The sequence below is a fragment of the Chrysemys picta genome, chromosome 2 (assembly GCF_011386835.1).
Source record: "Chrysemys picta bellii isolate R12L10 chromosome 2, ASM1138683v2, whole genome shotgun sequence".
Classification (NCBI taxonomy): Eukaryota; Metazoa; Chordata; order Testudines; family Emydidae; genus Chrysemys; species Chrysemys picta.
In genome coordinates, this window is record NC_088792.1 from 98,707,580 (window position 1) to 98,734,672 (window position 27,093).

The following is a 27,093-nucleotide window of genomic DNA, read 5'->3' on the forward strand; positions in this document are numbered from 1 at the left end:
GCGCACTCCGGCGGATCAAAGCAAGTTCGATATAACGCAGTTTCACTTATAATGCGGTAAGATTTTTTGGTTCCGGAGGACAGCATTATATTGGGGTAGAGGTGTATTTATTTATTACATTTTCCTAATAGGCTACTCAGGCGAAGCTTTAAAATTCTGTGGGAATTTGTTATATAAAATACAGTAGTTAATTTACTTCAATATGTACCAATGAGAACACAGATATACAGAGATGCTGACGTACAGAGCCCTAACTCCAATCATGGTACAGCGTGGGTTCAGTTGTCCAGCAACTGTCCAGTCTGAGTTCAGAACTTAGGGTTTTTTTGGTTGTATATGTCACACTATAAATAGTGAAATATGGACAGATGGCTAAAGGCAGGTAGTGTTAAGAAGAACACAAAAAGTATCAGTAATGAGATGGGTAGGGGTACGCGGGCAGCTGGTAGATTTGGAAGGGGGTACGCAGTAAGAAACGTTTGGGAACCTCTGCTCTAATATAATAGGATCATAATGTTCTTCCGCATCCCTAGTGGAAAGTCCAAGGTGAAGAGGAACTGTAACATATCTTCACTGGTACTATAAGTTAACCAGTAGCTGATGCTGACTCCTTTATCTGTTTAGTAAACTACATGAAGTGGTAGTTAAGGTTGAGGCAGGATACATTTCATCCATGCAAAACTTTAAGAATGGAAATAAGTTAATGGGGGGAGGGGAATTATATGTTCTTTTCTAGCTTCATATAGTCTACAACAATATTGACAATGGACATGAAAACTACTCCATAAGGCTTTCACTTCTACTTCCAGCAGATAACACTGGAATAGAGAAATGTAGGTTGTGTGTTGGGAGATGGGAATTGATATATGACTAATGTGCCAGTCAGCAGTCTCTCCATTCTGATTATCCATGCTGTTGCATTTGTCAATTGTAAAGAGAAATGTCCCTTTGCTTTGTATTGGTTTCTGTCACCTCAGTATATAATGATCTATAATAATGAAGTGGGGAGAAAAGTTAGAGCACCAATGAATGAAATTATGCTTAGAATTCAAATGAGCTCAACAAAAGATGTTGAAATCTTGTGTTAGTCATGGAGGCCAAAAGAACTTCACCATCACAGTGCATTTTGAAGTCCCAACCACCAGAATTGTTTTGGGTGGTACACAGTGTAATGAATCTTCACCACTTTGATACAGAGTAGTGTTTAGACTCATAAACTTTAAGACCAGAAGGGACCATCATGATACAGATTAAGATTCTGTCACAGGTATTTTTAGTAAAAGTCAGGGACAGGTCACGGTCAATAAACGAAAATTCACAGAAGCCTGTAACCTGTCCCATATTTTTACTAAAATATTGTGTGTGTGGACAAAGAGAGCGATTCTGGGGCTTGCAGCTGCTCTAGCCGTGCTGCTGTTCCTGTACCAGGGGCTGACCTCTGCTGCTCCAACCCCAGGGGGGATGACCCAATCCCAGCTGCTGCTGCTCTGGTGACCCTGGGGACTGCTGCCCCAGAAGTAGTCACGGAGGTCCTGGAAAGTCAAATAATCTGTGAAAGAATTGTATCCTTAATCATGATAATCTAGTCTAACCACCTGCACATCACAGGGCACAGAACCTCACTCTCCTGTAGTAGGCCATTATCCTCTGGTTGAGTTACTGAAGACCTCTAATCTTGACTCAAAGACTTAAAGTTACACCATTTACTCTAGTTCAAACCAGTGGGTGAGCCATGCCCCACACTGCAGAGGAAGGTGTATCCACTCTTTCTTGATTTTCCTCCCACTCAGCATTAGAATCAGGTATGGAGATTACATGAGCATCTCCCAGCTGTCTTCCCCAGATTTCTAGTTTAAAGGTCTTTTAATCAGTTGTGCCAGTTTTCATCTCAGAGTACAGTCCTCTGTCTGTGAATGCCTCCCAGTGGTCAATGCCCTCCTTACAGCACCATTGCCTGAACAGTCTGTTGATTATCATAATCTTGTCTCGCCACTCTCTTCTGGAGACAGATAGAAAGCCACTGAAGGTTACCCGAGCTTCCATTTCTTTAAGTATCTTCCCCCGCCTGGCGCTGTCTTCCCTGATGCATTCCAGCGAGAATCTAGCAGTATCACTTATTCCAACGTGAAGGACTATACATGGATTCTTTCCTACTCCCATTAAGCTTCTCTTTAGCCTCAGATCCAAATTCCATATCTTAGCTTCCGCCAGACAGCACACCCTTCAGTTTTCTTTGTCGGCTCTGGTGATAGCCTTGTGCCCTTCTCAATAGGGAGTCCCAATCACATAGACCTGTCTCTTCCAGGTGTTGGTGTAATTCTCCAGCATTCCCCCTTCTGTTCTTTCTGGCTGCAAGTAATCTTGTCCTCTTCTTGGAGTCATTTGCTATCCTCCTGGGGCTCCAAACTCTGGCTACCTCCATTGACTCTTCCCCTCTTCTTGTAGGACTAGTCACTCTTCTCTTCTTCCTTGCGTTCCCATCTTCTGTTACTGCTTCTGTCTCCTTCATTTTGCACCTCAGCAAACCTGTTCCTCAGCTCTATTTCTCCTTCACTAGCCAGTCTTTTTTTCTGCCTTATTCTCATAATCACATGCTTCCACTGGCCACTTTCCTCATCCAGTAGTTTACCCTCACAGGCTCATTAATAAAATTACTTATTTGATCAAGATTGAAAATCTGTAATGGCAGATATGTCAGGGAATGGAGGAAAACAAGACACTTGCTTTGATTTATTTGGCTCACTTTACTCACTAATCAGAGGGGTAGCTATGTTAGTCACCATGAAAGCTTATGCTCCAGTACGTCTGTTAGTCTATAAGGTGCCACAGGACTCTTTGTTGCTTTTTACTCACTAAGGTTCTGGAGCTACTTGCTGAGTTCTGTGTACTGACCATGATTTAGACCTATGCCATCTTAGCTGTTAAAATCTTGTTGACATTGGATCAGTTATTCATTTTGGAATGTTGCCTTCCAAAAGGGAAATTGTAATACCAGGTCAAGGGCTCTCTTTAGGGTGATGCCTGATCGGACGGGAAACAGGAACTTGAGGTTGTATCAGTAAACCTTACTGTCTGCGCTATGGGGAGGAATGGAGTTCTAGCCCCACAATCCTGCCGCTGAAGATACTTGGCCATATCTGTGCTGTTTTCTCTTAGCAGGGGCTTTTCTCTCCTGGAGAAAAATAGTTGATTTGAAGATTTTTGTAAGAACAAGACTTAAGGGAGGAGCTCAGTTGGACAGGGATGATCTGATTCCTGTTGATTAGTGGGACTAGATCCAAAGTTGAAACAAGTATGTGAATCTCGTTTATCTGTATTGTTGAATAGGAGAGTACAGAAATCATCTTTTGGAACAGAAACCCTCTAATCTTTCTATTTTGAGGGGGGGAGGGAGCTACTGAAAAATTGTGGTGGGACAATTCTGGCAATACCTCGAGTCCTCAGACTTCCTTGCTCTGTTTCACTCCAGCTTTTAGGACTGGGTATTTATATGGAAACTGCTGGCCTCATTCAGGTAAGAGATGAACATTAGTTCTAGCTTCCTTTTTGTACTTGACCCCAGTGAGTGTTTGGATACATGTAGAGATAGATGGAGTTGCACTAGAATGACGCACTTTTTCTTCTCTGAGAGGTCACCTAAATTGGGTAGTTATCTGCAAGGCTCTGATGGACAGGGTACAACAGACTTTTGTTGTCTCCCTTCCTATTAATTGAGTGTATGAGCCCACTAACACAAAATGAGATGGTTCATATTGTGATGCTGTCAGTATGCTGATGAAATTGTTTTCCATCTATTTCTTTGGACCTGGATACTGTGATCATTCAGATTTTTGCCTCTGCTGACATAGCTGGTTGAAGCTCTGACTGGATAAAATGTGTTGGTGGGCTCCCGGAAGTTACAGAAGTGATGCATGAGTTCTCTATTGGCAGAACAAGATCTAATGGATGGAAGCTGAAGCAAGACCATTTCAAATAGGAAATAAGATGCAAATTTTTGCAGGTCAACATACTTAGAGATGTAGATTCTTGAAAGCTCTTAAATGAAGATTGGATATCTTTCTGGAAGATACTCACTCCAGTTTAACCATAGATTATTGAGACTGATCATGAATTACTGGGTGAAATTCTATTCCTTTGTTTTGTATGAAGTCGAGACTAGCGGATCACAGTGATAACTTCTGGCTCTTAGATTTGAGTCAATTGCATCGTGATTGTCTATTTAAACTAAGTTTTTTGCAATCTTGAGGTCATGTTGTATTCTTGGCTGATTCTAGATATCCCTGAATGCTTTCTTTCCTTATGCCATCTCATCAGATGCAGACTTCCCTGAATTATATACTTGTCTCTGTCATCTTCAGACTACTGCAGTGTGCTGTATGAGGTTACACCTAAGGAACACTCAGTAAATGTAGCTAGTATAGAATGCAGTTGCCTGCATGCTTCTAAGGGTCTGTCTCAAGCACTTATTGCTCAGCAAATCTACAGCATTCCACCATGCTGCGCATTGTCGATGTGGACCCTGTGTTCTTGTAGAGACATACACTAAGTGATGTGAGGATCATGGAGCACAGACTCGTGCGTTCTAGAAACTACATGGGTTTCCAGTTACCTTCCAAGTTAAATTAAAGGTGGCTTTTGGTCTATTAAAGCTTCTTCTGGATCCTTTGCATCTTACAGACTATCTCTTCCTTTGCAACCTCACACAGTATTTAAGACCAGGGTGGGATACTTGCATTGATGTTCCCTAGATTTGTAGACTTGAGGCCAAGCATTTCTCAGTGGATTGCCCTGTAATCTTGCATTGCCTTTACTCTCTTGTGCAACAAAACTAGAGTTGTTTAACTTTCCAAGTACATTGAGGCATATTTTATTAATTCAGTCTTTTTCTGATGGGATGGATTAACAAAGGATCTCAGTATATTGTGAGTTGGGAAATGAGTTTTTTACATTATTGTAAACTTTATTAAATTCTGATCTAGCGCACTGTTAAAATGTGGTTGGGGGGGGGGGAGTAAGCACATTCCTTTGCTGAGTTTAAAGGCAAAAATGTTTTTGATTTGTAGCCATAATCAGTGATACCTTTGAATTTTTAGTTCTTCATTTCTCACTGGTAAACTGACTACATATTTACATTTTAGTAATCATTAGCAATAAGATTTCATTTGAAATTTCAGAAAAAGTACTGCTTGGTACTTACTTGCCTCTACTATACTGTCTTGTTTATGAAAGCAACTCCAACTGCTATAGCTTTTATGTTTTGAAAAAGACTCACCTCTTGAGTTGTTCTACTTCCTCTGAGCCTGTTAGTTAAATTACAGGTGTAGTGTTGAAGACACAAGCATCCAAAACTTGTGCTCGTTACTCTTTTTTTCATTCTATCTAAATTGTATGTATAACACCAGTTATTATGAAGATACTGCTACACTGCAGTTTATGCTTTGTTTTCCCATGAGCATTTCTTGTGGAGGTAGATGAGGGGGTTGGGAGAAGCTCCCAAAACTGTAATTCCATTATGACTCTTCATTCAACAAGCTGCAATTTAATAGGCAGTTAAGTTCTTGAAGAGTAAGTGTTGTTGTGATAAATATTTCTGTATGTTAATTGGGTATATGGTACTATTCTTAATTATTTTTATCAACATTGAGTGGACTTAATATTGCAAACTAAGGTGTAAATCCATCAGTGCTTCATTAAGTAATGATATTGTGATCTTGTTAATTCTACTTCACTTTACTGCTTTGAAACAATGATTTACACCATTTTGTACCAATAGAGCCTTTTTACATAAGAGAATAACTACCTGTCTAAATAAACCAACTTATGGGGTTACACCATGTCTGTAGTGTAGACATTTATAGTTAGGACCTGAGTACGCTTTATCCGTGTAGGGGGTCTCACTTTAAATAGTGCTTTAAAGTCTGAGTGTAAAAACTTTTTACCTAGTGAAACCAAACCCCTCTTCTCTCCCCCCAGTATATATATCCTGGAACATTTATTTGTTAAAGACCGTGAAAAGGTTATACTGTCAATCTGAAACAAAGCAAAAAGACTTCTCTGCCCCCACCACCAAAAATAATATATACAAGATGTCCCCGTTTGCTTCCATATCTCAGCAGTGTCTATATAAGTCGTCCTGTGTGTTTAGACCATTTGACTTTTGAAGTATACGCACATATACTTACTGCGAACCATGCATGGATTTCTGAGCTTTGTGTGGCCTACTTAAATTGTAGGAAAAGAAAAGGAAACTCTCTTGTTGGAAGTAAGAATGGGTAAATGTTAATACTGGATTCAAGCAACTTTATTTTTATTTAGGAGATGTATAATGAATTCATTATAGATATATATGTGCAAATTGTGTGATGTTATAAATTAGCTATGATAATAATCTGACATTGCTGTAAATTTATTTTAAGCATACTATTGTTTTTGCTTCCAAAAAACGGAACTGTAGTATAGCTAGGAAATACGTAAAACAATGTACTGTAGTGCAGTTGGCACAACTTGGCATGAATAGTCAGTAGACTTTTGTTGGAGTTCATTATGACATTGTACTTCTAATGACTTGTGACTGTGTTGGCTCATGGCTAGCAGACTGTTTTTGCTTAAGGGCATCATTATGCTCACTGTGCCATAATGATACACAAAACAGTCTTGCAAAAATTTCTCCTCTCGTATTTCTGTAAAGGGTCACTAGTTATTTTATTCAACAACACATCACAGTGTGTTTAAATTCTATACAAATATGTCACCACCATATTCAGAGAGTGAATTGCCTGGAAGAAGTTGTCCTCTCTGTCCTCTAAAGAGCAAAAATTAGTATTCAAGAAAAGCTTTGTGTGAATTTTGAAAACATTTCTGCTTCATATTTGCAACTGCTCTTTTATAAGACTTCTGAAATTATATAGCGTGTCCAAAGCATAAGAGAAAATCCCAGCACATTAAGTTTTCGTCAGATGATACTAAAGGCCAGATTTGAACAAGTATTTGGGGACCTAAAGATGCAAATAGGTACCTAGTGTGATTTTTCAAAAACACGTAGGAGCCTAACTTCCATTGTGTTCAACTTTTAAAAAGTATTAAGAAGCAGGAGGGCTCAGTGTTCAAAAATGTATCTGAAGCACACATTTTAGCTGGAGTCTTGAACTGCATCTTTACATGAAAATAGTGATAATTTAAAATAAATGTGTTTTAAAAAAAAAATTGCAACCTCACTTACATGCCTAGCTGAACCTCTGAGGTACTGATCTGCACAAGCATAATCAGATTTCAAATATGTTTTTGTCCATATGGTTGCACTTATATAACATTTTTTGTTAACATCGTTTGCTTGTTTGTACCTTGAGGTAGACTCCAATTTCTACCAATTCCTAAAAAGGGGGGAGGAGAAGCAGCTCTATAACCAAAGAAAATTTGTAGCAATTGAAAACTTACTCCCCTTAAAGTTGGCTTGCCCCTCAGTGACTATTCATGGGTCAAGTCCATTCGGTGAGGACTTGCAGCAAATCAGAGATCTTTCCCAAACATCACAGCAGATGGAGCTGACTTTTCTACTGCAGTGTGCTTACTCTGCTGCAAGACAGCCAAGTACCTTGACCTTTCTTGCTTTATTCACCAATACATTTTTCTGTCTTTTGATTTGTTTAAATAATGAGTTTCTGGGTTTTGTAACTTTTGTGAAACTTTGAATATTTTTAACTTAAAATCCCACTAAAATTCAGCCACAGCATAGTTTATTCCATCAGATCCTTCTAGTGATGGCAAAATATGTTACAAGTCAGATATTATGAAAAATGTGTAGTAGTGCTGCAACTTTGACTCAGGATGTTTGTAGTTTGGTGTATATAAAGTCCTCAAAAAGGAGGAAAGGAAAGCCTAGACTCCAAAGGCAGTTCTCAGAAAGTGATATAATTCTCTTCATTCCCCTCATACCTCCTCTTCTGCAAATAAGAAAACATCGGGAAGGTGCAAGAGTGTAGATTACCAATCATGCCATTTGTATTCCCACTAATGCAGCTAATCGTTGAGTGCTCTGGTGCCCTTGGTACAATCAATCTTCATCTCAGAAGTCTGAGGTAGACGGCATTTTTAATGTTTCTTAGAAGTCTTAACATGTAAGTACTCAACGGTTGAGAAACTGGTGGACATAGTGTATTTTAATATTCCAGCATCTTGTGCCTTTCTTCATAATTCAGCCCATCACTATGGCTGACCCAGAGATGTGCCATCAAGACTTTCCTTTCCAGGGAAGGCATTAGGACTGATCAGTTCCTTATGTGTAAAGGCCCAATCCATCTCCCACTGAAGTAACAGAAGCCTCTGTATTGACTTCAAAAGGAAGTTGGCCTAGGCCCTTAATCTTCTGCAAAGCAAAGAAGTAATTTTCTAAAGAGTGGTCTTATGGATGGTGCTGATGGAAGGAAAGGAAATGGTGCACTTCAAAGGGTATGTCTGCACTTCAAGCGGGGGTGGGGGCGTGAGATTCCTAGCTTGAGAAGACATATTCAAGAGCTAGCTCTCATCAAGCTAGCATGCTAAAAATAGAATGTAGCTGCGGGAGCACAAGCAGCCGGAAGGGCTAGCTGTGTTGCGTACGTATCTAGCATCTCTGATAGACACTCATTACTATTTGCACTGCTGCAGCAGTATTCTATTTTTAGCATGCTAGTTTGACAAGAGCTAGCCCTTAAGTATATCTTCTCAAGCTGGGAATCACACCCCCAGCTTAAAGTGTAGACATACCCTACAAGGAGCCTGGTGCATCACTGGATTTTCACTTTACATTAATATGTTGAGAGCTCAGACTTTGAATATACTAAGATGAGAAAATCTAGCTTTTTATGAAGTTTTCATAGTCTAAGATTACAATAACTTGGAACCTATAAAAATGGCAGAATCTAATAAAACAGCTCTTGGGTTTAAGTGCTATAATTGCTCTACATTTCAGTGCAGAGATCTTTTTGTGTGGAAATACTGTCTTAATAGAGGAGGATTTTCATGTTAGTGTAACTGCAATAAGGGGATCTTTCTCCCAGTGCTTCAGTTCCTGAACCTGCAACCCTTTTTTCCCCCTGAATGTAAAAGACAACTATAATAGGTGGCTAGTCATTTTTGATGACCATATCTTTCCTACTACTTCACTTTCTTTTTTCTACAGTTTAGCTGACAACGCCAGCAAACAGTATACTTACCACTATATATAGGGCCCTACCAATTTCACAGTCATAGGATTTTAAAAATAATAAATTTCATGATTTCAGCTATTTAAATCTGAAATTTCATGGTGGTGTAATTGTAAGGGTCCTGACCCAAAAAGGAGTTGTGTGTTTGTTACTGCTACCCTTACTTCTGCACTGCTGCTGGCGGTGGCACTGGTTTCAGAACTGGGCAGCTGGAGAGCGGTGGCTGCTGGCTGCGGGAGGCCAGTTCTGAAGGCAGAGCCGCTGCCAGCAGCAGTGCAGAAGTAATGATGGCGTGGTATGGTATTGCCACCCTTACTTCTCTGCTGCTGCCTGCAGAACTGTACCCTTAGTCAGCAGCTGCCACTCTCTGGCTGCCCAGCTCTGAAGGCAGCAGCACAGAACTAAGGGTGGCATGGTATGGTATTGGCACCCTTTTGCACTGCTGCTGGTGGGTACTGCCTTCAGAGCTGGATGCCCGGCCAATGGACACCACTCTCCAGCTCTGAAGGAAGTGAAGTAAGGGGGGCAATTCTGCTACACCCCCTAAAATAATCTTGCAACCCCTCTGCAACTCCCTTTTGGGTCAGGACCCCCAATTTGAGAAATGCTGGTCTCCCCTCATGAAATCCATATAATATAGGGTAAAAGCACACAAAAGACCAGATTTCATGGTCCATGAAGCATTTTCCATGGCCGTGAATTTGGTAGGGCCCTAACTATATATTGTAAAATTTTGTGAGAAACCTATAAACAGACAAAACAGAATGCCAAGAATGGTCTGCATAAATCATGGTTTAACAGGATTTGCTTAAGCCTGTCATCTGCTAGTTGGTGATACTCTCATACAGAGCTCTACATTAGTTCTTGTAAGTCCTAGTATGCAGTTAAAGATTTTAAAAATCCTTTTTTTGGTTTGTTTTTATGTCTGATAAGACTTGATCTAGAAATTAATGGCTTTAAAGGCTCATTGTAGACTAACTTGTCCCTCTTTTATTTTATAGTTCATTGACCTTATCAGTTGTGTAAATTATGTATGTTTTTAATTCACATTGCTTAATCAGATGTACATTTTAATCTTTTAAAAAATAATTTTCTATAAAGAGAACAAATTAACTTTTTAATATTATAACATGTGGCACTTAATGTAGTCATATATTTTTTGAATTTGTAGCCTTATTTTGAAATATAAATCTTATACTAATAATTATCGTTCCAGATTGCTCAGTCCAGTTGTAAATAAAGATTTTTTTACAGGAAAAAACATAGAAAATGTCAATGGAGTAGAAGAACAGTATTGTAGAACAGTAATTCCTTCTCCTTGAGTTCCATTGCTATTACACTGAGAAGACTAGAATTATATGGTATTAGGGATTTGTAAACACTTGACATTTTTACAGATGTATCGATATGTAATTATCAGGGAAAATTTGAGCTTATGTACAAAGTTCATTCACTCACTCTTCGCATCTTTAAATGCTCACACTATGGTGAGCATGCTGTTGATATTGAGAGATGATACCATGATATTGAGAGAATTTGCTTGCCAAAATTGCTTGCTTTAGGCAAGCAGAACTTTGTAAGGCTGATGTGTAAAAGTCATTCATTCTAAAGAACAGTAAATAGTACCATAACCAGAATAGAATGAAGATTTCGACAGTGTCATTTCTTTTGAAATTAAAATAGATTTTTTTCTTCCGTAGTGCTGCTGGAGGTGAAATCTTTGACCAGTGTGTGGCTGAAAGGGAAGAAGCCTTCAAAGAAAAAGATGTTAAGCGGCTTATGAGGCAGATTTTAGAAGGAGTTTCATTTTTACACAGAAATAATGTGGTACATCTTGACTTGAAGGTAAGTGTTTACTTTTCTCATAGAGTATGTCCACACTGCAATAAAACACTCTGGCTGGCCCGGGTCAGCTGACTTGGGCTTGCATGAGGGTCCCAGAGCCCAAGGTCCAGCCTGAGCCCAAATGTCTACACTGCAGTTTTATAGCCATGCAGTCTGAGCCCTATGAGCCCAAGTCAGGTGACACAGGCCTTTGATTGCAATGTAGACATATCCATAGTTACTTGTTAATATATGCTGACTCAGTGCTATAATGCCTTACTAATGCTAATTTATAAATAAAAACAAAGTTCATATACGTCTATGTACTTCCCAAAGCACAAAATTCACCTTTTGGGGATACAGTAGAGATTAGCAATTTTTGCCTTACATGATAACTTTCTGAAAGTTACAAAGTGTCTATGAAATATGGACCTTAAATTGCTAATATGTTACACAACCAAAGGGATGAAGTTTCTGTTTTACTGTTGTTAAAAACAAAACTAAGCTTCATGCAGTGTTCCCTCATTAAAATGGAATTTAAGTATCTTTTTGTGCTCTAGTAACATTCTTAAAAAGTAAATTGGCATTTTTAAAAAGTAATATGGCATTGACAGTTTGTGCTTTGTGAAATTTGGAAAAAATTGGTTAAGAAATAGTTAAAAATTAATTGAACACAGCATGCTGTAACTGCATTGAAAATAAACTTATCATTCCAGTATTAAGTGCTCACAAAAGTCTGCTAAGCAGCTGTACTTGGATGCATATGGACTGACGCATTGCATTATGATACTGCATTTGACAATTTAGTATTTTAAAAAAACTTCAAAAGCCACTTAAGTCAACATTTGCCAACTGTTGCCATTCGTTAAGCAGAGATTGAAGTATAAACTGTAGTAACTGCTGGCTAAGGCTGACTTCAGGTTGAATAGTTCAACCATGTGATAAAACCTTGACTGAGATTAGGTTTATTTGGTCAGGAAACTCATTTATGGTTCCCATGGCAATTATAAGCTGGTACTTTTTCTGCATAGGTAGTATCATTTTACATGACTATATACAGTCTGGTGCTACCTATTTATAAGAAGACATTTCTGTGGAAGTCTTAACTTAGAATTTCTTGAGTTTTCTGCACAATTTTTAATGATGGAATTCATTTTTCAATGGTGGAAAGTTTTTTGTTTTTGTTGTTTTTCAAAATAAATACCATAGTTACTTGTCTGGTTTTATCGAGATTATTGTGGGTTGTTGAGCAATATAATCTTGAAGTACAGAATGATAAAACTACTTGGCAAATCTGAATGTAGAACTACTATAAAACTACTTCCAGCCTACCCTGAAGTAGCCTAGTTAACTGCATTTATATATTATGCATTCTGATAGGCTTAACTTGTTTACTGTACAGCAAAATCTGATATAATTTGTTCTGGGGATAGTAGCCAAAAATGACAGGGGAGCATGAGAACTCAGGAAGATTAGTCAAGGAGATTATTGGGTCCAAGAGATCTTGCCATGTCAGACAAAGAATCTGTCCTGGCATACACCTTGAATGAGTACCATGCTCTTTTAAATTCCTAACAGAAAATAATACATTTGATTTTGTTAAAAAACAAGAAGAAGTCTGGTGGCACCTTAAAGACTAACAGAGTTATTTGGGCATAAGCTTTTGAGGGTAAAAAACCTCACTTCTTCAGATGTAGGTTTTTTACCCATGAAAGCTTATGCCCAAATAAATCTGTTAGTCTTTAAGGTGCCACTGGTCTCCTTGTTTTTGTGGATACAGACTAACACGGCTACCCCCTGATACTTTGGTTTTGTTGACACCTGGCTAATGTGTTGCCTAACCTTTTGTCTCTGGGGAACTGGTTTGAGACTCTTCCCCAGACTCAGAACATGTCTTTAGTAATATTCTACAGTAGAATAACTTTAACTTTGCATACAGTGTTGCCACACATATTTTACCAGAACAATAATGATCAGTAAATTATGAATTTTCAGATTATTCCTAACAAGGCATACTTTTGTATGAAATTTATCATAATCTTGTAAAAGGATTGAACATAGGAGTGTACAGGCTGTCACACATACTAAGTTTTGAAATCTTTTAAAGCAAAGGAAATTTGATGACCTGATCTAAGTGACATGGATGCAGAAACAGTGTGGCCATGTAACGTGGTTAAACGTGGAGGCTGCATCTTATTTACCAACGATTGCCTAACTGGCGTAACCACCTCAAACTGGCTGGTAAGGTTGTTCCAGTGTGGGTCTCAACTGGAACCAGTGCCCTCTAAGTCCTCAGCCCAGCCGAGGGACCCTGTTGGACGCCTGAGTCCTGACCCACCTCCTCTCTTCCATGCCAGAAGTAGAGTGGTTGAGATGAGATGAGTCACAAGTTGTGCACGACAGAGGCATACAAAATTACTATGCAATGTGACTGTCCAGCCCCAAATCCCAAGCAGCTACTGGGTTACTTAAGGCTCTCACACCACCAGCTGCACTGGAACCTGCCATAGTTGCAGCAGTTGTAATTTAAATCCCAAATCCAACCTTCTGGATGTTGGATGGAAGGTGGAAAAAGTCATTCGACAATCTGCCATTTTTGCCATATGGGAAAATATGCTTTCAGACCGCAAAACTGGTGAATAGCCTAGTCCCCAGCATTATAGGAAATCCAGCAGACCAGTTTAAGTGTGGGAAAGGTGGAGCTGAAACAGGGAGCAGACAATGGCTACCCTACCCAAGTAGCAAACTGTATCCTCCACCAGATGGGAGCCAATCACCTGATCCTGTTCCACCCCCACCCCCCAGTAGCATTGGGCAGGATGCTCCCTAGAATCTGGCCCAGATGACCTCCCCATACCCTATGGCACAAGGAAGTGGGGGAGGGGAGGTGGAGAAGATCAGCCTTCAAACAATGAGGGTGAAGGAATGGTGAGGATCAAAGGGGAGGGGTCATGTGGAGCACTTCTTTAGCTGCTCCCTTTGGAAATCATTCTCTTCCCCCTGCCACAGTCTCCACTGCTCCTGGCCCCACAAAAGCCCCACCCCCAAATGGGGGTGAGTATTTATAGCACCATGTAAATCAAACCGAAATGAATTGGAACTTTTGAGACTTGTCTACTTGTTTATATCTAAGTGAAGCAGCAGCATAAGAATACTTTAAAAATCTCTAGTGTAAACATCTGCTGATGGTTTGTGAATGTTGAATATTAATTTTTCAGCTATATTCTGTTGCTGCTGATCTTGTTTATCTATACCTTATTGTATTTTGTAAGTAATGCTACCAGCAGATTTAAGTCTTAAATTGAACAACATTGAACGTACAACGCCATCTGGAAAACTAGTTGATCAGCTTAAGCAGATGTCTCACAATATTTACTATCAGAGATGCGTCCATAGGGCTGTTTGATCCTGGCCAATCTGATTTTCTTTCTAAACCTTTATTCAGTTTATCTTTGGGTTTGTGTTTTTTGTCTACAGTCCATTAACTCAAAACTCTAATCCCAAATATAAAATAAGTCCTCTGTCCCAACAATCATTCACTGGATACTTCTAGTAATCAGCAACAACTTAAAGAAACAGTTTCCTCTCTGAGCTGTGTTGTTTTTAGAGTTTTATAAGACTCCTAAGGACTGATCAGGTGAGTATATTTACACAAGATATACGATCCCTCTGTTGTTTTTGCATGTGTAAGCATGGTATTTGGCCATACACAATACAATTTGTTATGTCATAATGTGACAAATTATGTAACATCACGATGGGGGGTTGTGCATCTGAACCCATAGTGTGGCCCAATGGCGAGAGTCTGTGGGGCCAGCAATAGGGGAACCTGGGCCCTCCCTGCTCATTGGGTTCCAACCCAGGACCCTCTGACTGGCAGCTCAAATTTGTTGCCTTGGGCCAGAGGCAGATTAGTGAGTAGATCAACAAAAAGCAAGAAGAATGCATCACAAAATTAACTTACAAGTGTATTTGAATTTTAATCTTCACTTCTAGTAAACTCCTCTTTAGCATATTTTGTGAAAGTAATGAAGTCTTACTAACATGGATAGTCTTACTAACTAACTTTTTACAGTCTGTTAAGTCTTTGAAGGGGGAAAAGACCAGTGTTCTGACTCCTTTTTTGGAGAGCCCAATAATGTCTCATTTTAATAATATTGGCCAATGAGCTCTAGGTTAGGTTAAAAGCTAACAAAGCAGTGTGTTTGAAGATCCATTGACACTTTTTCCTTTGGATGGTAACAGTTTCCTAAGGGCATGCAGGATAGTCCGTTTTACAAGGTACATATCTGGAAATCAAACTTGAGTTCTGTTCACTGCTGTGCTGTTGATTACCACGTGACTTTGAACTCTTTCTTCCTTCATCTCGAAAGTGGGAACGATAAGCTTATCCAGTAATTTAAAACACTCTGAGATTTATTAAGTATTACTAATTTATGTTGGCATTTGGGAGGCTTGCTTGCACAGAACATATTTGGCAAGCGATGTGTCTAACTCCAATGGCCAAAGAGTTAATGAATCTGGCCTAAAATGTTTTCCTTATTCTAACACTACTTTCATTTCTTTTGTCTGGACCAAACAAAGAGCTATAGAAAGATCTATCCAGCTTTTTGTGGTGGTTGACACCTCCACATTAGGTCAGACTACATCCAAAAGAATTTAATCAAAACAGTTGTCTATATGTGACTGATATTGTTACAGTTTAGAAGAATTGTCTTCTAAGAATCAAGTTAAACTCTATTCAAACCAGTCTATGGCACTGACAGCCTCCTTCACACCATGTCTGGCCCATGATATTTGCAATACTTCCACTGTGAGAATAAATGCTGTTGCATTTTACACTGTAGAAAAGTCTAACTTTGAGTTGGCTTACCATGGGTTCAGAGTTGCCACATGTCCCTCTTTTCCCCTGCAGGATTTGTCATTTGTCCTACTGAGTGGTTATCATATCCTGACTTCAGTAGAGGTTTTCTGCCTTTTTTAAAAAAGCAAAATGCAATAATGCAGTATGATTTTATTGACTTGAAATGAGAGTAAATAAATTGGATCACAAACGTAGAATCAAACATCACAACATTGCTGTACTGCTTTTATTTTAATCTGGAGTTGATGCATAGGTTTAGGCTGAAGTTCTTTCACTCCCTCTCCCCTGCACCCGAGCCCATTTATGTTGGATACAAGAGCCAGAGTAGTTTATTTTATATTGGTGTTTGGTTGATAAACTTAATCTCTGGGTGTGGGGATGTTTTGGGGGAGGGGAATTGTGAATGGAGAAGCCTATGGAAAAAGGAGAAAATGTAGGGAAGGAGGAAGAGAACCCAATCTGTGGAGGTGGGGGGAGAAGGGAGTAAGAAATAAAAACATAGGAAAAGATGCACCATTTATCTGTAAGAAAGAAATGAGAAAACGGAGTGAAGTCAGGAAGGAAAAAGGTCAAGTAATGCTCTACATGTAGCACCATCCTTCATCCTGTTTATCTACTTCTCCTGTAAGTGCTTGGGCACCTTCTTCTCTGCATGAAATGCCCTCCCCCAAAACCAAAATTACTGCATTCTTCACATCAGTGCTGCAACTCCATTCCTGCTATGCCTACCGTAAAGTGGTCTAATCAGTCTCTTAGAATGATCAGATAACTACATGAAACTTGAGTTCTTAAGGCAGAATGCATCTCTCTTAGATAAAGGTAAAGCATTATACACGTGTTGTAATTATCTCAAAAAACAAGCACTAGAAACTCAAGTTCACAATTAAGGTTAAACTTAAAAGAAATTAAAAATGTTAAGTTTGAGGATATGAAGAAGAAATAAATTTAATCTGGGACTATATGACTTTGTGTATAATAGTTTTAAATTATTTAGTAATAGCATGGCATCACTACAGGGTAGAATTAAGGTTATATTGGTACCCTACCTGCATTTCCATTCTTTCAAGCATAACCTTAACTCTGAATTTCTTGAGTTTGCCATGTTTGTGTGTTTACTCTTGAGTGAGTGATATGTAATCCACTTTATTGCCAGTTCAGTGTAGTCTTTATCTAGGAAAAGCCTTGTTTTTTCTTTTGAATATTAAAAACTTCATAAATGAACATGAATCAAGAAGCCCCCATAGAATGTTTACCTGTGATATTTCTAATTATTTGAAGATATATATATAGTATCAACATTTCAATCTCCTTTGAACTTTTAGGGCCAGATTCACCAGTACACTTTGCTTTACTCTGCTGAAGCAATGCAAAGTGACCAGAACATACTGACAGGTTTTCCCCCCCAATTCCTGACGTCCATGTTCCCCTCCAAGCTCTAATTTGTATGTTGTTCAGGATTCACTGTCTTCCCTGAGACAGCTTGGCTTATCTTTGTTTTGAAAGCGGGGTATTTGCTATGCATACTTCTAGCTTCACTCCCATTGAGTACAATAATGGTCTTCTCTGTAGAAGAATGTTGTTCTTCAACCCCTGTCAAAGTAATTTTCAGTTACAAAAAATGGCAAATTAATAACCATTTAATCCTTAATATTCAAATGTAACCAATGCACAAGATTTGAGTTATAACCATAGGGGAATTTTGAAGAGTCTGCATTATTCTGTAAAGACCCTTTGGGGCAAAGCAATGGTCTGATGGGGTGCTTAATTTATTAAAAGGACCCATTTTTAAATTTTTGACTAAATTAATAAACTAATTTCCCTGTTAACACTCAAATTTTGCATTCAACTGTTATGAGTTGGGGAGGATACGCTTCATTCTTCATACATAAGTGGTTGAATCCCTGCTTTAAGTGCAAAATTCAACTTAACCTTAACTATGGAACCATGACAGACGCTGTCATAATAAATAACAATGAAAGCAAAACTACATATTATGTGCTTGGCTTATCTACATTACCTATTGCCATTACCTTTCTTTTTCCCCACCCTCTCTGTTGTAAGCTACGCCCATCTGTTGCATCCTGTCGTTATTCATATTGTAAACTGCATAAAACCTATTTCAGTCCTTTTAATTGCAGGGGGTTTGGCCTTTGGGGAGGGGAACACTTGGTAGTGCGGGTATTTTTTACCTTGCGCTGGCAAGCTCTTCAGTGGATAAACCTTTTCAAACTCAGTCAGTGTTTTAAATACAGAAAACAAGTTGTGTGAAAATTAGATGAAAACATTTTGTAGAAAAGAGAATATATATTAAATTATTTACATTAAACTTGAATTGTGAATTAAGAGGAGACAAGGTCAAACTCAACACTACTTTATTTGCCTTAAAGAACTCATACTGGACTTTGAGAGAGCTTCTGACTTCATTAGAAGCCAATGATGCCTTTTCAAAAGAGCTTGGAGTTAATTGATATTTCAGTAAGACTTAATTAGAATTATGATGATTTTAACTTGTTTTGTGGGTGCATTTCATGCTGTGTAGCACAAATGGTATGTTGTCTATTGTGACAAAGTTCCTCCTCTATCTTGGCGGGACCTGCGCTTATTGGCGGATTTTCTTGCCTCAGAGATTCACCATGTGGGTTGGGGAACAGCCCAGAGACCTTCCCCTCTGGAAGAACCCACAGTCTAGGTCAATTGGGAGGTTTGGGGGGAACTCGGGTCGGCCCTCTACTCCGGGTTCCAGCCCAGGTCCCTGTGGACTGCAGCTGTCTATAGTACCTCCTGTAACAGCTGCATGACAGCTACAGCTCCCTGGGCTACTTCCCCATGGCCTCCTCAAACACCTTCCTTATTCCCACCACAGGACCTTCCTCCTGGTGTCTGATAACGCTTGTGCTCCTCAGTCCTCCAGCAGCACACCCTCTCACTCCCAGCTCCTCACACTTGCACCACAAACTGAAGTGAGTTCCTTTTAAAACCCAGGTGTCCTGATTAGCCTGCCTTAATTGATTCTAGCAGCGTCTTCTTAATTGGCTCCAGGTCTCCTAATTAGCCTACCTGCCTTAACTGGTTCTAGCAGGTTCCTGATTACTCTAGTGCAGCCCCTGCTGTAGTCACTCAGGAAACAGAAAACTACTCATCCAGTGACCAGTATATTTGCCCTCTACCAGACTCCTGTACCCCACTGGTCAGGGTCTGTCACGCTATCTTGAGCAGTATAACTAGGGTTACCATATTTTGTGCCTCCCAAAGGAGGACACTTCACGGGGCCCCGCCCCCGCCCCAACTCCACCCCCTCCCCAAAGTCTCCGCCCCCTCCCCTGCTTCCCGCGAACATTTGAGTCGCGGGAAGTGGAAGCCTGAAGCAGGTAAGGGGGAGTGTGGGGGGAGGAGGCGCGGCCCAGACTGTCCCCGGCCCTGGGGTGCCGGCCCCGGGCCCGGCCCACCACCCCCGGCCCGCCCAGCACTGCGGCCCCCGGCCGAGCACCCCCAGCACCACACCGCCGGCCCCCGGCCCATCCCCCGAGCCCCCGGCCCGGCCTGGCACCGCCGGCCCGGCCCCCGAGTCCCCGGCCCGGCCCCACCGGCCCGGCCCCGGTGGAGCCCCCGGCGGAGCCCCCGGCCCCGCCGGCCCGGCCCTGGAGCCCCCGGCCCGAGCACCCGCACCGCCGGCTGGCATGTCCCGGACGGGGATTTGGAGCCCAAAAAGCCGGACATGTCCGGGAAAATCCGGACGTATGGTAACCCTAGTATAACTGTATCCTGTTTGTAAAAAGCAATGGATGTCATTGAAAAGTTAACTTATTTTGGCAACTATACCTCATTTACTAAAATCCTGATGACTTTTCTTATAAGGCTTACAGTTCTCATGAAATATTGCCAGTAAAAACTTCTCCCTTAAATGTTGCTTTCTCTGTTTTCCCTTTCATATATCAACTCAGTTGCCCACTAGGAGGTATGTCTAAGGATATGTCTACACTGCAATCAGAGATGTGGCTATTGCAGTGGCTCTCAACCTCTCCAGACACCCCTTTTAGGAGACTGATTTGTCTTGCATATCCCCGAGTTTCACTTCACTTGAAAACTACTTGCTTACAAAATTAGACATAGAAATACAAAAGTGTAACAGCACACTATTAAAGAAAAATTGCTTACTTTCTCTTTTTACTATATAATTATAAAATGAATCAATTGGAATATGAAATTTAAGTGCTATATTTAGTGTATAGTATATAGAGCAATATAAACAAGTCATTGTCTATATGAAATTTTAGTTTGTACTGACTTTGCTAGTGCGTTTTATGTAGCCTGTTGTAAAACTAGGCAATACTAGATGAGTTGATGTACCTCCTGGAAGATCTCTGCATACCCCTGGTTGAGAACCACTGGGCTACACTGCTGAGCTAGCTTTTTTTCTAGCTGGCTTGAATAACAGTGGCAATGAAACCATGACAGGCTGTGCAAGCCCGTATGGGACCCTGGGTACGTACCTGAGTGGCTAGCCTGTGCTGCTGCAACTTCCCTGTTGTCATTTGACCTTGCTATGTCAAAGCTAGCTTGTGTACATCTACACATGTTGCAGCCACACCTCCGATTGCCATGGCATGGAGATGAGTATATTTGGTTTTTTTTTCAGTACAGATTAGTACAGAACAAACCAGAATTATAAAACAGGCTCCTGTACAGTGCCATAAGCTTCAGTGTGACAACCTAGTTCCACTTGGTGAGAGAATTTATTATTGATATATGCAGTTAGCATGCTCTATGTATTTCCTTCTTTCTGACTTCTCACTTTTGCGAGAATGGAGGAATTTATTAAGGCTAGTACAGTATTTAAAACTTCCTAAAGTGTCCTAAAAATGTAGCAGGCATAACGGGCCTGAGTATTTTTAAACGTGCTTGCATAATGCTTTACTTTCCTACCCAATAACATAGAATCATAGAAGGTGAGGGTTGGAAGAGACTCAGGAGGTCATCTAGTCCAACCCCCTGCTCAAAGCAGGACCAACCCCAACTAAATCATCCCAGCCAGGGCTTTCTCAAGCCAGGCCTTAAAAACCTCTAAGGAAGGAGATTCCACCACCTCCCTAGGAAACCCATTCCAGTGCTTCACCACCCTCTTAGTGAAATAGTGTTTCCTAATATCCAACCTAGACCTCCCCCACTGCAACTTGAGACCATTGCTCCTTGCTCTGTCATCTGCCACCACTGAGAACAGCCTAACTACATCCTCTTTGGAACCCCACTTCAGGTAGTTGAAGGCTGCTATCAAATCTCCCTCACTCTTCTCTTCTGCAGACTAAATAAGCCCAGTTCCCTCAGCCTCTCCTCATAAGTCATGTGCCCCAGCCCCCTAATCATTTTTGTTGCCCTCCGCTGGACTCTCTCCAGTTTGTCCACATCCTTTCTATAGTGGGGGGCCCAAAACTGGATGCAATTTGTCTAGGTCACTCTGGACCCTATCCCTACCCTCCAGCATATCTACCTCTCCCCCAGCTTAGTGTCATCCCCAAACTTGTTGAGGATGCAATCCATCCCATCATCCTGATCATTAATGAAAATGTTGAACAAAACCGGCCCCAGGACAGACCCTGGTGCACTCCGCTTGATACCAGCTGCCAACTAGACATTGAGCTGTTGATCACTACCCATTGAGCCCAATGATTTAGCCAGCTTTCTATCCGCATTAAAATCCATTCATCCAATCCATACTTTAACTTGCTGGCAAGAATACTGTGGGAGACTGTATCAAAAGCTTTGCTTAAGTGAAGATATATCACGTCCATCACTTTCCCCATATTCACAGAGCCAGTTATCTCATCATAGAAGGCAATCAGGTTGGTCAGGCATGACTTGCCTTTGGAGAATCCATGTTGACTGTTCCTGATCACCTTCCTTTCCTCCAAGTGCTTCAGAATGGATTCCTTGAGGACCTGCTCCATGATTTTTCCAGGGACTGAGGTGAGGCTTACTGGTCTATAGTTCCCCGGATTCTCCTCCTTCCCTTTTTTAAAGATGGGCACTATATTTGCCTTTTTCCAATCGTCCGGGACCTCCCCTGATCGCCACGGGTTTTCAAAGATAATGGCCAATGGCTCTGCAATCACATCAGCAAACTCCCTCAGCACCCTCGGATGCATTAGATCTGGCCCCATGGACTTTTATATGTCCAGCTTTTCTAAACAGTCCTGAACCACTTCTTTCTCCACAGAGGGCTGGTCACCTCCTCCGCAAACTGTGCTGCCCAGTGCAGCAGTCTGGGAGCTGACCTTGTCTGAAGACCAAGGAAAAAAAAGCATTGAGTATTTCAGCTTTTTCCACATCATCTGTCACTAGGTTGCCTCCCTCATTCAGTAAGGGTCCCACACTTTCCCTGACCACCTTCTTGTTGCTAACTTACCTGTAGAAACCCTTCTTGTTACCCCTCACATCCCTCGCTAGCTGCAACTCCAATTGTGCTTTGGCCTTCCTGATCACACCCCTGCATGCTCGAGCAATATTTTTATACTCCTCCCTAGTCATCTGTCCAAGTTTCCACTTCTTGTAAGCTTCCTTTTTGCCTTTAAGTTCACCAAAGATTTCTCTGTTAAGCCAAGCTGGAATCCTGCCATATTTCTATTCTTTCTGCACATCTGGATGGTTTGTTCCTGTGCGCTCAATAAGGCTTCTTTAAAATACAGCCAGCTCTCCTGGACTCCTTTTCCCCTCATATTAGCCTCCCAAGGGATCCTGCCCATCCATTCCCCGAGGGAGTTAAAGTCTGCTTTTCTGAAGTCCAGGGTCTGTATTCTGCTGCACTCCTTTCTTCCTTTTGTCAGGATCCTGAACTCGACCATCTCATGGTCACTGCTACCCAGGTTGCCACCCACTTCTACTTCTCCTACCAATTCTTCCCTGTTTGTGAGCAGTAGGTCAAGAGGAGCACGGCCCCTAGTTTGTTCCTCCAACACTTACACCAGTGTCTTCAACACTCTCCAAAAGCTTCCTGGATTGTCTGTGGACTGCTGTGTTGCTCTCCTAGCAGGTGTAAGGTTGATTGAAGTCCCCCATGAGAACCAGGGCCTGTGATCTGGAAACTTCTGTTAGTTGTCCGAAGAAAGCCTCGTCTACCTCATCCTCCTAACATTTTTCCACCACGACCATACCACTGTACAGAATTGGCCTGGAGATTTTGGAGAAGGTTATTGTGCAGATTCTAGAACCACCAGCAGTTGGTTGGCTGATGCTTGCTTCTCTCTTTGTCCCTACAACCTTCCCAATTCACAGATTGATGTGGGAGGTCTTCCAGAAATATAGGAATCTGTAACTGTGTGGATTTCGTAGGACCCAAAGATCAACTAGATGGGGACTGTGAATAATATGTGATCTTTTGGAAATATCAGTGACAAACATAAATTAATCTTTGCAAAGAAAAGAGAAAAAGTTATGAAAACGAGTATTCCTGACATATTTAGGTCATCAAAATCCTGAAGATCCATAATTTTGGTCTTCATGGTCCCCTAAGACTGACTCTGGTAGTACTCATAATATTTTACCATGGAGCTTTTTTTAATGATTACAAACATAATTTTCAAGGATGACACACAAGGAATTCAGTACTTCAGGAGAAAACACAAGTTTATCCAAGGTTAGCATTTGACTTACATGTTGATTGTTAAAGTAAACAGTCCAAGTGTCTGAACAATAGCTGTTTTGTTTAATACTTTATGTTCTTGTAGATGGTAACAAATTGAAATGTTCTAAAATAAAATGGTCTTTAGTTCTAATATCAAAAGCAGAATGGAGGTCAGACACAATAGATAAAATTGCTGTATTTCAAAACACTGTCCAAAATAACTAACATGCTTTTTTTATATCTTGAGTTGAAGACATTGAAATAAAAATGGCTTAAAATGTCAACATGTCTTCTAATAAATTAGAGCTCCACAGTAACAAAAGCAAGTATGTGATGGCAAAACTATTGATGGAGTTTCCACATATAGATGGTGTTAAACTGTAGGTACTGGTGTATTTTCATAAATAGTCTGAGAATGGCAGACGTTTGATTTCTCAGCCATACAAATGCATCCTACTGTTGGTCTTTTTTTTCCAGTGTAAGTCCTTGACTAATGGACCTTTTTTTTTAAAAAAAATGTACTGGAAAATGCATCCTCTTTATTTTTGTGCTCAAAACAACACTGCACTCCTACAATACTATAGTCAAGTGTAGGTTTGAGTGCTTAAAAAGCCTGGTCATTTGTTTGATTCTTTTGTTTTTCAGCCCCAGAATATTCTGCTAACTAGTGAATCTCCTTTGGGAGACATTAAGATAGTTGATTTTGGCCTTTCCAGAATACTGAAAAGCAGTGAAGAGCTAAGAGAAATTATGGGAACTCCTGAATATGTGGGTAAGTACAGTAGAATCTCAGAGTTGCAAACACCAGAGTTACAAACTTACCAGTCAACCACACACCTCATTTGGAACTGGAAGTACGCAATCAGGCAACAGCAGAGACAGAAAAAAAGCAAATACAGTACAGTAACTGCGTTAAATGTAAACTACTACAAATGTTTAAAAAAAAAAACAATTTGACATGGTAAGGAAACTGTTTCTGTGCTTGTTGCATTAAATTAAGATGGTTAAAAGCAGCATTTTTCTTCTGCATAGTAAAGAGTCAAAGCTCTATTAAGTCAATCTTCAGTTGTAATCTTTTGAAAGAACCACCATAATGTTTTGTTCAGTTACGAACAACCTCCATTCCCGAACTGTTCATAACTCTGAGCTGCCTCTTTGGATTTGGATATTGTCTGGATGTAATATTTACAAAAGAAAGGGAAAACCTTCAACTTTAGACAATCATAATCATATACATTACTCTGTAACAATACAAAAGATGGATGCCTTTACCGTCTATACAGATCCAAATGCTAGAAGATAAAATGTTTCTGTATGGCATCATTAGACATTAAGAAAAATCCAGTACAAATACAGGACCATAAGAAAAATCTTAATACATTAAATTATAGCTTTAAAATGAAATCACTGGAGCCACTAACACCCTGGCCCTTAGCATTTAAAAAAATATAACTTGAACTTACACTGTCAGAATTATTTGGAAATAACTTATGTTCTGAGAGTGAAAGAAACATTTGTCTGCTTTGTTTGCAATCTATAATATGAGCTGGTCCCTGAGTTTCCTGCAGTGCTGTGGAAGTGTGTGTGGGGGGGGGGGGCAATTGACATCTGGCTGTAGAACGAATATCCTTCTGGGAAAACGGCTTTTGTACCATGTTCAGTAGTGAGATCCGCACTGCTATTGGTAGCATATTCATTAATGCTCTGTTAACTGATCCTGGGCCTGGGTGGTAGAACCACAATGTGGATTTTTAGAGCTGTTCACTCCACCACAGAGTTGAGAGTGCTTGCCAAACTGACATGATAGGAGGTAGCTTTGTAAAAGTCTTCCCTTTCCACAGGAGTGGAGCTACCAATGACCACTCACATTCTGAATCATTTTAGTTGCTAGTAGGAAAGATTAGCCAGTCTTAGGTATGCAGAATAAAAAAAAAAGTAAAAATCAAATAATTGTAATCTGTTATAGATTTTTTAAATTTAATTTGGTCCAGATTTTCTTTCAAATGTTCTCGTCATATTCCAGATTATGCAAGACGGGTTGCATTGTTAAGTCTTCGAAATTGCCTAGTTTTGAATTGTAATACTGGCTTGTAAAGTATGACTTTGCATATAAATGAGTAAATATAGATTAGTTCAATTTTGAACAAATAGAATCTACCTTATGCTTTTTTTCATAATAGCGCCTGAAGTTCTGAGTTATGACCCAATCAGTACAGCAACAGACATGTGGTAAGTGTAGCCTTTAATATTTACAACTTTTACAAAATTGAACTTAAAAAGTCTTTTTACTTTACTTTTTTTTTTTTTTTTTTTTTTAATTTAGGAGCATTGGAGTACTAGCATATGTCATGCTAACAGGGATATCGCCTTTCTTGGGAGATGATAAACAAGAAACATTCTTAAATATAGCACAAATGAACATAAATTATTCTGAGGAAGATTTTGACCTTATATCAGAGTCTGCTGTGGATTTCATCAAAACCCTTTTGGTTAAGAAACCTGAGTAAGTTCAGTAAAAAGCAGTCTGTTCCAAAGACTACATGAGTTCTAAATACTGCTATCAACTAGAGCATTGTCTGAGTCACTCATAGATTAGAGAGGGTGCAGATGAAGACCTGCAGCAAAACATTAATTGGCACTTCATTATGTATAACCATGTTTTGTGTCTACAAAAAGACACATTTCCCATTTCTCATAAATGAATGCTGTAATGAGTCTTGTATTGCTAAAAGGCAACAGAGGGTCCTGTGGCACCTTTGAGACTAACAGAAGTACTGGGAGCATAAGCTTTCGTGGGTAAGAACCTCACTTCTTCAGATGCAAGAAGTGAGGTTCTTACCCACGAAAGCTTATGCTCCCAGTACTTCTGTTAGTCTCAAAGGTGCCACAGGACCCTCTGTTGCTTTTTACAGATTCAGACTAACACGGCTACCCCTCTGATACTTGTATTGCTAAGACTTCATTATTATTTTTTTACAAAATACACTACATAAATTGTAGTAGCAGTAATTTAAATAATTAAAATTGAACTTTACTCGTCAAAAACTAACTGAATAAAGTAAAATGTGTGGTGTAGTACCCTTGCTGTTTTGCATTTGTTCACTGACTACTTTTGCAAAGTTAGTGAGTTTGCAGTTACGTTCCCAGTCTGTGGATTAGTGACGTGTTTTACTGTCTTTTGTTGGGCTGACTGTTATTAAAATATATTTTTACTTGTGAACTGAGCAGATTTGACCTGGCTGCCATTGGGAGGCAAATCTGGAGCCCCACAATGCTGCTTCTGTTCTGAAAAGTATTTGTAGTATTTTATTTATTCCTCCCTTTGGCTCAGCAACTGTCTGCATAGTTCCATAGGAAAAACAACAGTGAGCAATATCAAGGATGCAAGTATTTCACAGCTTGGTATAAATCATTACATGTATAATTAGACTGCTGCTCTAAATTTTAGATTTCATAGGATTTGCTAGTTAGCAAGGTATATAAAACAAAGAGATTAGAGGATTTAAAACCCTCAGCTCTTTTACTGGGTGGCTGTTGCTCCTGATTTTTTTTCTTTACAATTGATGTTTTGTTTTGTTAGTCAGTTCCATAATTGATCGGTCCTATTT

At 40.0% G+C, this 27,093-nt stretch overlaps 2 protein-coding genes across 3 annotated transcripts in view; one reads left to right on the forward strand and one right to left on the reverse strand.

Annotated features, from left to right (window-relative positions):
* Positions 1 to 27,093, forward strand: part of STK17A (serine/threonine kinase 17a) — a 57,511-nt gene that overhangs the window by 25,856 nt on the left and 4,562 nt on the right. For both annotated transcript variants that reach the window (XM_008169653.4, XM_005287310.5), the window contains 4 exons: positions 10,883 to 11,027; positions 24,131 to 24,257; positions 25,666 to 25,714; positions 25,809 to 25,988. In XM_008169653.4, the coding sequence (XP_008167875.1) occupies positions 10,883 to 11,027; positions 24,131 to 24,257; positions 25,666 to 25,714; positions 25,809 to 25,988 (501 nt within the window). The remainder of the gene's footprint in view (positions 1 to 10,882; positions 11,028 to 24,130; positions 24,258 to 25,665; positions 25,715 to 25,808; positions 25,989 to 27,093) is intronic.
* The window catches only part of LOC101950079 (cytochrome c oxidase assembly factor 1 homolog), an 86,387-nt gene continuing 83,725 nt past the window's right edge, over positions 24,432 to 27,093 (reverse strand). The window contains exon 9 of the mRNA XM_042842856.2: positions 24,432 to 24,657. The gene's annotated coding sequence lies outside the window, so the exon portion shown is untranslated. The remainder of the gene's footprint in view (positions 24,658 to 27,093) is intronic.